The sequence below is a fragment of the Aulostomus chinensis genome, chromosome 8 (assembly GCF_037954235.1).
Source record: "Aulostomus chinensis isolate RoL2024-O1b breed Wild chromosome 8, RoL_Achi_v1.0, whole genome shotgun sequence".
NCBI lineage: Eukaryota > Metazoa > Chordata > Actinopteri > Syngnathiformes > Aulostomidae > Aulostomus > Aulostomus chinensis.
The window spans coordinates 17,449,528-17,464,235 of record NC_141327.1 but is presented as its reverse complement, the minus strand read 5'-3'; the positions used below and the strand labels follow the sequence as shown (position 1 = coordinate 17,464,235).

At 41.7% G+C, this 14,708-nt stretch overlaps 1 protein-coding gene across 3 annotated transcripts in view; it reads left to right on the top strand.

Moving 5' to 3' along the window:
• clockb (clock circadian regulator b) overlaps window positions 1-14,708 on the top strand; it is an 18,964-nt gene extending 4,256 nt beyond the window's left edge. For all 3 annotated transcript variants that reach the window (XM_086211356.1, XM_086211358.1, XM_086211357.1), the window contains exons 6-24: window positions 97-245; window positions 788-879; window positions 1,046-1,135; window positions 1,313-1,433; window positions 1,823-1,936; window positions 2,046-2,164; window positions 2,329-2,411; window positions 3,640-3,746; window positions 3,839-3,986; window positions 4,255-4,330; window positions 6,140-6,278; window positions 6,707-6,810; window positions 6,964-7,122; window positions 7,254-7,412; window positions 9,452-9,634; window positions 12,229-12,422; window positions 12,560-12,689; window positions 13,164-13,295; window positions 13,453-14,708. In XM_086211356.1, the coding sequence (XP_086067482.1) occupies window positions 97-245; window positions 788-879; window positions 1,046-1,135; window positions 1,313-1,433; window positions 1,823-1,936; window positions 2,046-2,164; window positions 2,329-2,411; window positions 3,640-3,746; window positions 3,839-3,986; window positions 4,255-4,330; window positions 6,140-6,278; window positions 6,707-6,810; window positions 6,964-7,122; window positions 7,254-7,412; window positions 9,452-9,634; window positions 12,229-12,422; window positions 12,560-12,689; window positions 13,164-13,295; window positions 13,453-13,782 (2,629 nt within the window). In that variant the 3' untranslated portion in view covers window positions 13,783-14,708. The remainder of the gene's footprint in view (window positions 1-96; window positions 246-787; window positions 880-1,045; window positions 1,136-1,312; window positions 1,434-1,822; window positions 1,937-2,045; window positions 2,165-2,328; window positions 2,412-3,639; window positions 3,747-3,838; window positions 3,987-4,254; window positions 4,331-6,139; window positions 6,279-6,706; window positions 6,811-6,963; window positions 7,123-7,253; window positions 7,413-9,451; window positions 9,635-12,228; window positions 12,423-12,559; window positions 12,690-13,163; window positions 13,296-13,452) is intronic.

Here is a 14,708-nt window from a genome sequence, read left to right as displayed (position 1 = left end):
TAAGTCTTGAGTCATAATTTTAAACTAATCAGCACAAAATAAACAGCATTTAAAAAAAACAAAACTAACTTATCCTGTTTTTTCCCCAAATTGTAGCGTGTCCCGTAACAGGTCTGAGAAGAAACGGAGAGACCAGTTCAATGTTCTCATTAAGGAGCTTGGCACGATGTTGCCAGGCAACACGAGGAAGATGGACAAATCCACCATCCTGCAGAAAAGCATCGACTTCCTGTGTAAACACAAAGGTCAGGGCGTCTTGCCATCCTCACCTCACTTGGTGTGTTTCTGTTGGACACCTTGCTAAGCGGACAGTTGTTGTAGAATATGTTGGATTAAAATCTCCTCTTGTATGCGCTGTTGCCTGCTAGTTTACTCTCATTAACTCGTGCGTGTTGAAGAGAACATGTTTATATTATACTTAGGTTTGCATCTAATGAAGCGTAAATTACTTTTTAATGATTTTTAACCTTTTAAGTACTTACTGTTGACTTAGATTAGTATGACTGCTAACTTTGCCACAGCTGGAACTACGTTTGTTTTTGTTTTTTTTTAAGCTACTTCACACACACATTACTTAGTGTTATCTGGGACTCTGTCTGTTTTGTGTACCTGCCTTGTTTCAGCCGGAGCCTTTTCTGATCAATAATTTGTGATAACCGTCATCTTGTGACATTGCATGCTTTGTTTTTGTGTTGTCTTTTATGTCCAGTAACTCTTGCCATGTTTTCTTTGTTTTACTTTTTCCATTCTTCACATTCGCAATTGCTTTCTCTTTCTCCTTTATCAGAAATCGCCGCCCAGTCAGAGTCCAGTGAGATCAGGCAGGACTGGAAGCCTCCGTTTCTTAGCAATGAGGAGTTCACCCAGCTCATGCTGGAGGTTAGAAATCTTTTAATTTTCACTAGAGTCTTTTTTAAAATTTTCTTTTTCTTTATAATTTTGAGTATCACCTGATGACTTAAGAATAAAAATAAGGGGTTAAAATGTTTACTGCTACTGCTGAAGACTTAAAGAGTGTTCTCCTTGTATTGGCCTACATTATTAGGCTCTGGATGGGTTCTTTATAGCAATAATGACTGATGGGAACATCCTCTACGTGTCTGAGAGTGTCACCTCATTACTAGAACACCTCCCGGTGAGTTTCTCCCGTTCAACCCTGGCATCTAGTAGTCATCCACCATATTGCTCGCACATTTCTTTTATGTTTACATGAAACATGTCAAGATGACCTGTATGCAATGAAATAAGCCTGGCTTTCTGTTTAATCATGCACAAGTTCTAATGGTTGTGTGTGTGTGTGTGTGTTCCCTAGGCTGACTTGGTGGACCAGAACTTGTTAAACTTCCTGCCAGTTGGAGAACACTCTGATGTGTACAAGGCTTTGTCCACGCACCCCACTGACCCTGAGAGCCTTAGCTCTGATTACTTAAAGAGTCAGTAATACAGAATTAAACTTTAAGGTTGATAGAGTAACTTCTGTGTGATGGAGCTGAATTTGGGATATTGCCAACCTCAGAGTGCACATTGTATTGTGCTCTGAGAAAAAACTTTTGATAGGGTACACTCAAATATTTGTGCATGCATCTAGCATTGTATTAGCAATTTGTAACGTTAATTCTTTCTATACTAAAAATTCATCAGGAATTAAACTGAGTACAAGCCTAAAACTGTTGCTTGAAATGAAAGCCACAATTTTAAAATGTGCATGATTGGTTTATATTGACTCCTTTCCAGCACAAGCAAAGTGTGTGTTTTATTTTTTCCAAGATGTCACACTAATAATTTTTTAGTCATTTCTGTTTTGTGTTTTGTTTTGCTCCAGCTAAGAACTACATGGAGTTCTGCTGTCATATGCTACGAGGGTCCATTGACCCAAAAGAACCCCCTGTCTATGAATATGTCAAGTTCATAGGAAACTTCAAGTCACTCAGCAATGGTATGTCACTTCTTTTCCATCTTGCATAAAGTGTGAATGTTCTGGAGAGGCACTGGAGATAGAAGTTAATTTGGCTCGCACACTTCACACTACCCTCTCTGTTGTGTAGTTCCCAACGTGGCGAGGAATGGTCTGGCAGGGGTGTTACAGCGATCACTACAGCCTGCCTTTGACGACCAGGTGTGCTTTGTGGCCACGGTCCGGCTGGCCAAACCGCAGTTTATCAAGGTAGTCTCCGGCTCGCACGTGCATAGAAATAGTGCTGAGTCATTAAGCATCTTATTCTTTATACTGTGTGGTAATTTAATGAGGCTACCACACAAAGGAGTAAGCGCTTTCAAGAAAAAGTTTCTCTTTAATATGCTAAAATAGTGTTGTTTTTATATTCACAGGAGATGTGTACAGTGGAAGAGCCCAATGAAGAATTCACCTCCAGGCACAGTCTTGAGTGGAAGTTCCTCTTTTTAGATCACAGGTAAACAAAGGACTCTCTCACACATGTAAGACTCATTTGTGTGTAATTACCTCTACTAAGAAAGTGATGTTTTCCCCCGCGTCTTTTTGGATTTTTAACTAGATTACACAAAAACTGTTGCGTAAATTTGGTGGAGTGGCTGAGCGTGGGTCAAGGAAAAATATGATTAAAGTTGGGCGCTAATCAACAGGCAGTTTGACAAACATTGTTCTCTCTTGTTAACAGTTAAAGATAGGGCATTTAATTTGGTGCCATTATCCAGAGTGGGAGGAGCTGTTACACTGTTCTCAAAAAGTCTAGCTCATCCTTACACTGAACATATGATTATTTGACAGAATGTAGGCAAATTTATTTGGGTTCACACAATCTTAATTACTTAACTAAAATGATTTACATATTTCCCCCTTGTCAACCAAAGTGAAACCAGAAGTTTCAGAAGGAAAATTAAAGGGAGATGTTTTCAACTTGCTGTATTTCCCACATTTTGACCCCTAAAACAAATGTGTATCACAGAGTTCAGCTGTCTCCTGTTTCTCACTGCTTATAACAATCCAGAACGCAGCAATTGTGTTCTTTTTAGTCATGAACCAGAAATCAAGAGGTGTCTCTCGGCTGAACTATTGTCCCATTCAGTAGGAACTAAGCAGTTTGCATCACCATGGCAACTACAGTTGAAGGGTCTCAGCTGATCTGAATCAGCTGATTAGAAGGCATCTCCAACAGACATGTCTGTCCACCAAATTTGTATTTGAACTCCTGCTATTGTTGTGTTGAACTCCTGGTTATATTCTATCCTTTTTGAGTCCAGTCTCATGTTCATCTCGGTGATGAGACCAGTCTACCCTGGCTATGAACTCACTGCTGCTGCTCTCATTAATGTAGCGTACTGAAACATTGAATCCCAGCATATCAAACAGTAGGTAATGATTCCTAAAAATGTTAAACATGTGGTAACTCTTTTTCTCTGGACATTTTCAGTAATTGCTGAGGAAATATTACTTGCACTTGGGTGGATCTCTCCAGAGTATCTTTGTAGTTGCTTGATGTAACATTCTGAGAAACTGATTTCATTCATTGACATATTTACATTTGAGCTGCATCAGCGTTGTCCTCATTTGATACCACTCTGAAACCCAAAAACTTGGCCTAGATCACTCAGACTTCTAAGAGCCTTAATCTCTCTTTCTGTGTCAGCGTGACTGATAATGATGCCATTTCATCTTTTCAGAGCTCCTCCGATCATAGGCTACCTGCCGTTTGAGGTTCTGGGAACATCAGGGTACGACTATTACCACGTGGACGACTTGGAGACGCTAGCCAAGTGCCATGAACACTGTGAGGAATCACATCTACATGTTTGAAGTTTCAACTTTAGTGTAAACCTTTCAGTTCTGCTCTTAACATCTACCTTTTTGTCTCCTTTTCAGTGATGCAGTATGGTAAGGGGAAGTCTTGTTACTACCGATTCCTGACTAAAGGTCAACAGTGGATTTGGCTGCAGACGCACTACTACATCACCTATCACCAGTGGAACTCTCGGCCTGAGTTCATTGTCTGCACACACACAGTAGTCAGGTACTGCCAGTTAAAACTTGTCTCATCCTCCCTTTGTTCCACTTTTTAATAATGTTACACTTGGAAGAGAATGACTCTCCTCTGATCATTTCACTCGCCTTGACCACTTGTAAGAATCTTTTAAGGCAAAAGTCCCATCATATGGATATCTACTGGTCTCACTGTGTTCCTAACATCTGTCTGCACATCATTTTCTTGCCAAATCCCTTACTCCTGTAACCAGGTTGTTGTTTTTTGGTTTTTTATTGTTGTTTTTTTTTGTCTGCAGCTATGCAGAGGTGAGGGCAGAGCAGCGCAGAGAGCTGGGCATTGAGGAGTCTAACCCAGCAGTCAATGCAGATAAGGTGAGAAGTTACTACTAGAAATAACCAGAGAGAGAGAGAGACTGGTCAGACCTGGTACTATCATGTCCTGAGTGAATGTGTGACACTTGGAATGGGCTCTCTGTTCCTCACTTACTATGGTCTAGCTGGATTCTTACTTGTTAGAGTCCATCGCAGGGAGCGATTATCTTTATTCCAGGCAATCAACATCACCAAAATTGTTTTGGAACCCATACATCTGTATACACATAGGTCACAATTGTGTTTATGCTGCTGACAGAATGCAGCCATGTGACCCAGTACACTTCAGAGTATTGTCTGAGTACGCTCACACCTGTACTGGCTTTCCATTCGTGATCGGATCACTCGGGTCTGAGCATGACCAGCAATGACATCAGGACAACAAATCCAGATACTTGCAATTATAATCTATCTATGATCTGTGATATTTCAATCACAGGAGACAGGATTTGCACTTGGTGTTTACATTCAGAACAGCCATCACAGAATCACCGTTGCTCTTTGATCAAGCTTAATAAAGATTTGGATCTGTCAGACACACTAAGGAGCTTACACCAAGAATACCTTCCTAATAATATTACTTGTGATGTACATAAGTACATCAATGGCAAGGCAATAAGCCTGCTCCCCTACTCTGTTACTCATAAGTCTAAATAAGAAAGTTACTGCAGCCATTAATGTCTTTCACTTGTTGCTACTCTTCAAGTCTGACAGATTGACTCTTGTCCTCTGATGTTATCTGATTAACGGGGTTGTGATTGGATCAAGAAGAGAACAGCTGATTGTTCAGTATCAGCAAACAAACTTTACTTTGGGGAAAATACAGTGGTTGTTAATCTTACATGAATCCAGTTTCTGTTGTTTGTGTCAGATGGTTCTGATTACCGTAAATTCTGGACTATAAGCCGCGACTTTATTTCGACGCTTCATGCCCTGCGGCTTATACTCCGGTGCGTCTTATACGAGGATTTTACCTTCACCCTGGGGTGTGGCGGGCAGCGGCAGCGGCAGCGGGCAGTAATTCCCTATTGTTCCTGATGGCAGCTCCAAGTACCGTACTTAGGGAAATTCCTGGCCAAATGTTATGGTAATTTCTCTAAGTACGGTACTTGGAGCGTCCAGTCCATGCCGCGGTGCAGTGTAAAAAGAGCATCACACGATATTTTCAGTCATTTGTACACACCTTCAAGATGGAGAGCAGAAGAAGGAATGCTTATGATGCAGCTTTTAAGTTAAAGGCAATCAATCTAGCGGTTAAAGATGGAAATAGAGCTGCAGCACGTAAGTTTGGCATAAACGAATCGATGGTGAGACGCTGGAGGCGGCAACATGACGAACTGACCCAATGCAAAAAGACTACAAAAGCTTTCAGAGGTCATAATAGCAGATGGCCCGAACTTGAAAACGCTCTGGAAGACTGGGTCAACACGCAGAGAACGGGCGGCTGAGGTGTTTCCACCGTGCACCGCGGCTTATTTACCGGTACGGCTTATACGTGTACAAAGTTGATTTTTTTCCCTAAAATAAGCATCTGCGGCTTACATAACGGTGCGCTCTATCGTCCGGAATTTACGGTAGCTGCAATCCCATGTCTAGTAATTGATTTTTAATGGTAAAATCACAGGCCAAAGCAGATTGAATGTTTTCAGTATGTTTTTGTGGGTTCAAACCAGATGTCGTGGATTTCTTTATGACATCTGTTACTCTTTGCTCATAAGTCCTATCATTTTTTTCAACACCTGCAGAGAGTTTGGTTAAACAGTCAGCTGTCAAATGTGTTTCTGTTCCTCTCTGCTTGCTTGTTTTCAGAGTCAGGACTCTCGATCAGACCTGAATACATCTAGCCTCAAGAAAGCCCTGGAGCGATTTGACCACAGCCGAACACCCTCAACCTCCTCCCGTAGTTCCCGGAAGTCTTCATCACATGTGTCTGACAACACTTGCACTTGTAAGGACACACGCACACGCATGCATGCTCATATATAATGTAGGAACTTAACGTCAGACTCAGTGTTTCTTTATCCTGCCCCAAATGAAAGAAAGTTTAAGATCTGCCATGTGGGGTCTGTGTCTAATGGATGCCTTTTTTAGCTGGCAAAGCCTACAACCTCATCACACAAGTGCTTATTGTTGCTATGTTCCAAAATTTATCTTCCTGCACAATCTCAAAATTGAACGAAAACGATGGAACAAAATCTCTCTGTCTCGCTCGCTCTCTGTCGTTCTCTCTCTCACTAGTATAACTCAAATAAAAAGTGTAAATTCTGAAAAAACAATCATTTTCTCTTTTCAATATCCATTTACACATGAAAATATAAACAAGTTAGTATACCCTCTGTATGATTGGAGTTCTCATCAATGATTCCTTCTTTCCAGCAACAGCTTCCAAGCTACAGATGGACACCGCCACACCCCCTCTGCAGTCTCTGGCCTCCACCATCGAGGTGCCGTCACAGCGTCGCTCCTCCATCAGCAGCCAGGTTGATCAAAACAGCATAACATTACAGATTTAATCTTATTTTGACTGATTGTTTTGTAATGACATTAACATAAATGAAGTTACATTGTTTCATAAAGACCTACATGCTACAGTTGATCAAATAATCTAATAATTACTGTGTCAATATTTACAGTCCATGAGCTCTCAGACCACTGGGCAGAGCGTTACTCCAGGAATGATCACTCAACAACAACAACAACAACAACAGCAGCAGCAGCAGCAGCAGCAGCAGCAACAACAACAACAACAACATCAACATCAACAACCACAGCAGCTACAGACAAACGTACAGGTAAAACATGAAGATGACGTAAATTTGCAATGTAAGAATGAACATCAAAATATCAGTTGGTCATTGCTATACACATTATGTAGTTTACAACTATTAAACGATGAATCTGCACCTTTTCTGTCTGTCTGTAGCCGGTGATGGAGTTCTCAGCACAGGTGAACGCTATGCAGCACCTAAAGGAGCAGCTGGAGCAAAGGACCAGAATGATACAAGCCAATATTCAGCGGCAGCAGGAGGAGCTAAGGCACATCCAAGAGCAGCTGCAGAGAGTCCAGGGACAGGGCATACAGGTAACACACACACACACACACACACACAATATTTGACTCAGCAGCATCAGGTCTCACTCATGAAATAATGTAAAGAACACATTGGTTCTTGCTCTCTTTTTTAATCAGAATCAGAACACTTTATTCATCCCCAAGGGAAATTCTGTTTCGTAACAATGCAATAAACGGGGAATGAAACAATAAACGGGGAATGAAAGAGAACAAGGCTATGCACATAGTGACAGAAAATGCTATCTACAGAGTGCAAAGAGCAGTGTGCAAAAATAAGTAAATACAATAAGTGGGTCATTTACATGAATTAACCCGAAGACAGTGCAGTGAGTGTGGATGGTTGACAGTGCAATCACAGAGGTGTATTGTGCAATTTCATTGCCACTGGGAGAAAGGACCTTCTGTGGCGCTCTGTTTTTGAGGTGGGGGGTCTGAGTCTGTTGGGCCGTGTACTCCTGTGTTGGACCAGGAGCTGATGGAGGGGGTGGGTAATGTTGTCCAGAATGCTTTGTAATTTCAGAAGCATCCTTCTCTCCATCACTGTCTCGAAGGTGTCCAGTTTCACCCCCACCACATCACCAGCTTTGCGGATGACTTTATTTAGTCTGTTTGCGTCTGCAGTCCTCAGTCTGCTGCCCCAGCACCACCACAGCAAACAGAACCACACTAGAAACCACAGACTCGTAGAACATCCTCAGCATCGTCCTGCAGATGTTGAAGGACCTGAGCGCGACTCTGTCCTTTCTTATAAAGGGCTTCTGTGTTCTGAGCCCAGTCCAGTTTATTGTCTATGTGGACTCCAAGATATTTATAGTCTTCCACAGTGTCCATGTTGACCGCCTGGATGGAAATGGGTCACAGGAGGCTTGGTCCTCCTCAGATCTACCACCAGTTCCTTAGACTTTGCCACATTGAGCTACAGATGGTTCAGCACACACCATGAGACAAAGTCCTCCACCACAGCCCTGTACTTGGTCTCCTCACCCCTGCTGATACATCCAACTATGGCCGAGTCATCAGAAAACTTCTGAAGGTGGCAGGACTCTGACTCATAGCTAAAGTCCATGGTGTACAGGGTGAAGAGGAAGGGAGAGAGAACCGTTCCCTGAGGTGCCCCAGTGTTACTGACTTTAATCCCTCAGATCAGTTTTACGGACAGGAGGCAAAGCTTGATGGCTATCAGTAAGTCCTTGCTCCTGACAAACATGGTGTACCTTGTAACATTAAAGTCTTCACAAGCCCGGATGATTGACAGTTACTAGCTCTCCTTACTTCAAGCACTTGGCAAGTAAAGCATGGGAAATTGGCATGCGTCAGGAGAGGAGTTTTAGCATTTATTCACCGACATAAAGCTGTACACATACAGATTAGTGCAAGGTGGTGGCATCACTGATTGATCTTTGATAGTTGGATATCTGACCATAGCAGAAAGCTCCGCTGCTCTCCAGCTAAGCAAATGTTCCCTCCCCGGACACACACACACACACACACACACACACACACACACACACACACGCTCTCGCTACACTGCACAGATTCTTAACTAGACTTCTTTCAGTGTTCTACATTTGTTGTTATTGTCCAGTTCTTTCTGTGCCTTTTTAAAAAGACAGAGAGAAGTCACATTTTCTAAATTTTGCCATCGATTTGGCATTGAATTATCAGCTGCACCACAGTCGGAAATTAATTTTCTTTTTTTTTTTAAACAGTAACTAAGTGTGCCATTAAATTGAATGTGTGCACCTATTTTAGTTAGCAGAATGGTGAATCAGTAGCCCTCTGCCCCCCATCTTTTTTTATACAAAGATGGATGTGTTGCGCTTCGTGTTTTTCTATTTCCTTGTTTTTTGACCTCAACCTAGAATCATGATAATGCGGTAACCACAATAATAGCCATTCACCACCTGAGTGTGCAGCCTTTTCACTAGATTACTTAATTACAAAATAACTCTAATCTGGGCTGTTTTATGAACAAAAGCACCGTATTCATTATATACTTGGACAGGTAGAAGTTTGGTGCCTGACGCTGGGGTTTTCTCTCTGCACAGATGTTGTTGCAGCAACAAGGTGGAGCGATGAACGTGCAGCTGCCACAGGTCGGGTCGGTCCAGCAGACAACTACTCTGACCAATCAGGTCCAGCAAACAACAATTAACCCCGTCCATTCAGGAGCTCAGCAGCTCACCATCCAACAGCAGGCTCCTCCTCCTCAGCAGACCCTACAGCAGCAGGTAGGACACACACACACACACAAACAGGAGTACAACACAAAATGTTTAATAATATAAATATATATATATATATATATATATATATATATATATATATATATATATATATATATATATATATATATATATATATATATATATATATATATATATATATATATATATATATATATATATATATTTTTTTTTTTTTTTTTTTTTTTTTTTTTTTTTTCCTCCCAAGGTTTTCTGTGAATAGTAATCCCCATGAGAACTTCTGACATTTCGGGTCACATTTGTTAGAAAAACTACTTAGTGTGACAGAAGAGCCAGAGGGTAGGAAATTAGTGTGTTATCATGTGAGCCACAGATTACTGATGGTAAAGCACTGTAAAATACAAACTGCCACATTGACAGTAGCTGGAGCAACCGCTCATACTCACGCCAACAGAAGCAACGCAAGATTCGAAGGGGGAAAAGGACCCTGAAGCTAAAATGCTTTTCAGCATGTTGTTGAGCAAGACTGAAAATGAATATTACACTAAACTGCATGTATTTATACTGACTGAAAACTACTAACTCGCCAAGAAAATAAAGGTTTGTTTTTTACAGAGAAACAGTATGTGAAAAATGACCCCACCGGGATAAGGCTGAACGAGGCCAGCAAATAGAAATTATTTTAGTTGTTAATAAAAAAAAAAACAAAAAACCTATAAAATATCAAGAAAGTCAGAAATGCTTATCACAGTCTCCCAGAGCAAATTGATGTGCTGTAATAAATCACAACAAAAAGCAGCAGCTATTTGTGGTACCAGCAAGTGTTTGACTTTTTTCCTTTTTAAAGAGTGAAAGATTTTCAAAATACTTGAGACGCTGCTCTGCAAATGATGCAGCTGTAATTTATCCACCACATATTCATCCTGTTATGATGTGCAAGCAGATCGGCATTGGAGTTATGAGCTGCTCTGGCTAACACTGCTACTGGCTCATTGCCACTGCCCCCCCCCCCCAATTCCATACATTCTTATACAGAGAGCAAAGTTTGACAGTGGCAGAATATCCTCCACTGAAACAAGCTGTAGAACAGGGGCTGCAAAATGGACTCAGCCTCTTGGTTGTGGGGGGAATGTTGGCGACTGTCTTCCGTGGGAATTTGTGAGAGCTTTGCCCAAAAAGTCCTTTGAGTTGTCAACAGTGTCTCAAACGGAGGTGTGCTCAGGAGCTACTGCTGTTTCAAGTGCAACACCTAGTGGCTAAATTCAGAAATGCCAACCCTCGTCCCTCTATGGTGGACCGTGTTTACTCTGAAGACCGAAACTTTATTTTTGAATGTCTTGTTTATGGATTTCAACAATGCGCTGCGCAAAGAAAATGGAAAAGCTGCTCGCAGCTGTAAATAATTAAGATGTTGTTTAAACAGTTCAGAAAACAAAACAACAGACATTATTCATGTTTTGGAAAATGTGTCTTTGTTTGAGATAAATTGGTGATGGCAGCAGTTGAAGTTAGACAAACATGGCAGTTTTTCTCTCTGAAGAACAGAGTTCAGCTTGTTCTTTTGTGAACTAACAGCTTAAAGTACAAATGAACATTTATATACAAGTAAATACTGTATGTCCATAGTATGGAAATGGCATGAAATGCATGCTTAAGCCTCAGGAATATAGAGTCACATGTTCCCAGTCTTAGCTTAAATATAACCTCGCATCTTTCAAGTGCAGAAAAAAAATGTGGAAAGTTCTGGAGTTTCAGCTGTAATTTCTTATAATGATCAATGAGGTTGTTTTCATCTGATGTTTATAAAAACAGTGATACAGGGGTTGGGTACAGGCCAGTGACAGACCACTTCAGTTTGGGGTCAGATCTGAAGAACATATACAAAAATATCTTTTGCTGTGATTAACACTGCAAAAACGAACATGTAAAGTTAGCAGGGACACGGGAACCTGCTGCCCTTGTTGACTTGCTGTTGACATTCAGGAGGGAAACAAAGGAACGTACTCATCTTGCAGTATTTCAACTCTTAGACACTACAAACGACTCTCATCACTGCGTTCCAAGACTCCTGAGATGATGGCAGTGACTGTCTTAGTTACTAAGAGTTAAATACTAATTGCGTTTCAACCCTCCCAGCTAATTCAGATCAGCGTGGCCATTGACTCTGCAAAAGAGGCAATACTCATTTAAATTGTATTAGACTCCAGCTTGAGGGAAATTGTCAATAGATTTTTATTTTATTCTCTTATTATGCAGTTTGCACCAGTGTATCAAAACTGTCTCTTTATCTCTCAAATATTGTGCAAGTGCACCATCCTTTCATTTAAATGTAATCTGAATTTTCATTCACATCTGCTTGGTGCCATCTTTTTTGGGGGATGTATCAGCCACACATGCAGTGGGTTTGGGTTACGGAGAGATTTATCTTTGCCCGTTTGATTTTATATTATTGGTGTTCTCTACCTGGAGCCCCTCCACTTTCCTCTTTTTCTCAGTCTGTGAAATCCTGTGAGTGAATGATCTGAATATGAATGAAGCTGTCGGGGGGGGGGGGTATTGTTTGAGATGTTTTGAAGAAATTCATATGATTTTGGTCCCTTTGTGTTGCCTCTGTGTAGCCCCAACGCCAGGCTCAGCAACCTCCCCAGGCTCAGCCCCAGACCCAGGGTTCTGTACAGGCCCCGCTATATAACACTATGATGATTTCCCAGCCGGGGCAGCCCAACGTGCTGCAAATCAGCACCAGCCTGCCGCAGAACAACACACAACAAGGCACAACCGTAGCCACCTTCACACAGGACCGACAGATCCGGTAAGAGGACATGGAACTGATACTCTTTGAGGAATGCTGCTTCCTAGCTGTAGCAGTGTCCTTCTGAACAAAGCTGTTTTGTTCGATTCCCATCAAAATTGAATGAAACTTCATTCCTTTTTTCCTCCACTCTCCAGGTTCCCTGCAGGGCAGCAGCTGGTCACCAAACTGGTTACAGCTCCAATGGCATGTGGCGCAGTCATGGTGCCCACCTCCATGTTCATGGGACAGGTGGTCACTGCTTACAACCCCTTTGGTGGGCAACAGGTAAGGACCAGTGCCTGTCAGTGTAACTTGTAAAGGCCCCTAACCAGCCAGCTGCTACTTTAACAGACTCTGGAAGCAAACCACGTTGGTGTAACGCCGCCCTCGTCTCAGAGGTGTAGCATGTAGCTCATCAGCATAGACATGCAGACAGCTCAGACATTTGACTCATAGCAGTTAGTTTTCCCAGACGTTACTTCAGAGCCCTAACACCTCCCCCACTCTGTCCCGACACAACAGTACCAAGATATTTGTGCTATGAACAATCTGTGTTAAAGTGTGTGTAGCTATAGTCTGAGATCCCTGTTTGGCAGTGTTGAAATGTATATTTTAAATATTTTGAAGAAGCAGTTTCAGAAACAGTAAATGGCCTGCAGTAACAAACACAAATACTGCTGGAAAATCTTTTTTTATCCTTTTTGATTATTTTAATGTGAAGCATTTTTCTTTGGATTAACCTGTGTTTCTCGTTACCAGGGAGGACAAACCCAGACCTTGACTCTTCAGCCAGCCCAGCCCCCCCAAGGTCAGCCCGATGGCCAAAACCAGACTGCCGTAGTAGCGCAAAGTGGCCAGCAGGGGCAGCAACAACAACAGCAATTTCTACAGGTATTAGTGAAGGGTTTTACAAAGAATAGCTATCTTTATTAAAAAAATTTTTTTTTTTTAAGTATTTTTGATTTTTTATGACATCTTAGTCATGTTTTGTGAAGTAATTATTTTGAGCTATTACAGTCTTATAATTCACTGCCTCTTTTTCTCTCAGGGCACTCGACTTCTCCATAGCAACCAGTCTACCCAGCTGATTCTGCAAGCAGCTTTCCCACTTCAACAACAGGGCACCTTCACCCAGGCAACACACCAACAGCAGTCACAACAACAACAACAACAGCAGCAGCAGCAGCAGCAGCAGCAGCAGCAGCAACAACAACAACAACAACAACAACAGCAACAGCAAAGGCAACAGCAGCAGCAGCAGCAGCAACAACAATCTCACCACCAGAGGCACCAGCAGCAGCTCAAACCGCAGCCCCAGAAACAGCAGAAAACGCCGTCATCACACAGGACTGACAGTGTCAGCAGCCAACCACAGTAGAGTTTGGAGGATGGCACATCTGCTTTTGCAGCCCAGGGGAAACAAAACTCAAAGGGATTCGCTGCATACATTTGTTTTGGGTGCGTGGCTGTCAAAAAAACGTTCGTTTTCCCTTAAAAAAAACAACAAAGTTGTCACCCTGCCTTCCTTCATCTGAAAGAAATGAATCATAGGAACAAGGAAAACCAGTGAGTCTACAAAGAACTCACCAGCGATTGTCACCATGGCAACACGATGAGTAAAAATTCCCCTTCCTCTCATCAGAGTTTGTGAGGGGGGCTCCTGTCTCCATGGAAACTTGGCAAAAAAAAAAAATCCAGAGAATACCTTATTGCCACGGTAACAGCGGACTCTTTTTGAAGGTGTGTCAAAGTGGACTGAGCTTGTACAGATTTACTGTATGATTAAAAAAAAAAGTGTAAATATCCAATATAGCCTAACAGGAAACAGAAATGTAGTATTTTATATGATTGCATGGAAAGAATAACTGTGTAAGCTTTTATTAGTCGCTTTTGAAAAATGAATTTTTACTTTGTTCAAGTGTTTTCTGGTCAGACGGAGCGATGTTGAGCTCTCTCTAAGAGCCCCCCCCCCCCCCTCCCCTCCCCTCCCTCCCTTCCTCTCTCTCTAAAGTCCACGTAGGCTTTAAAGTTCTGTCACTTTGTTTAAAAAAAAAAGAGGTCGGGCTTGGGTGGTTGTCGTGACAGTCGTGTGTTTTTAAACACTGTGTCACTGACACAAAAAAATGTCTTTTTAACTTTGCAAAAATGCGTTTGGCAAGAAACTTGATTACAGTTCAACTGAATTCTTTGCAGGATGATCACTGTACGTTAGAGGTTCGGTGATTCCAAGTGCCAATGACATAGTCAATTATGTTGTTTTTTTTTATTTTGAGCAGATTACTCAAAGGCATATATATATATTTT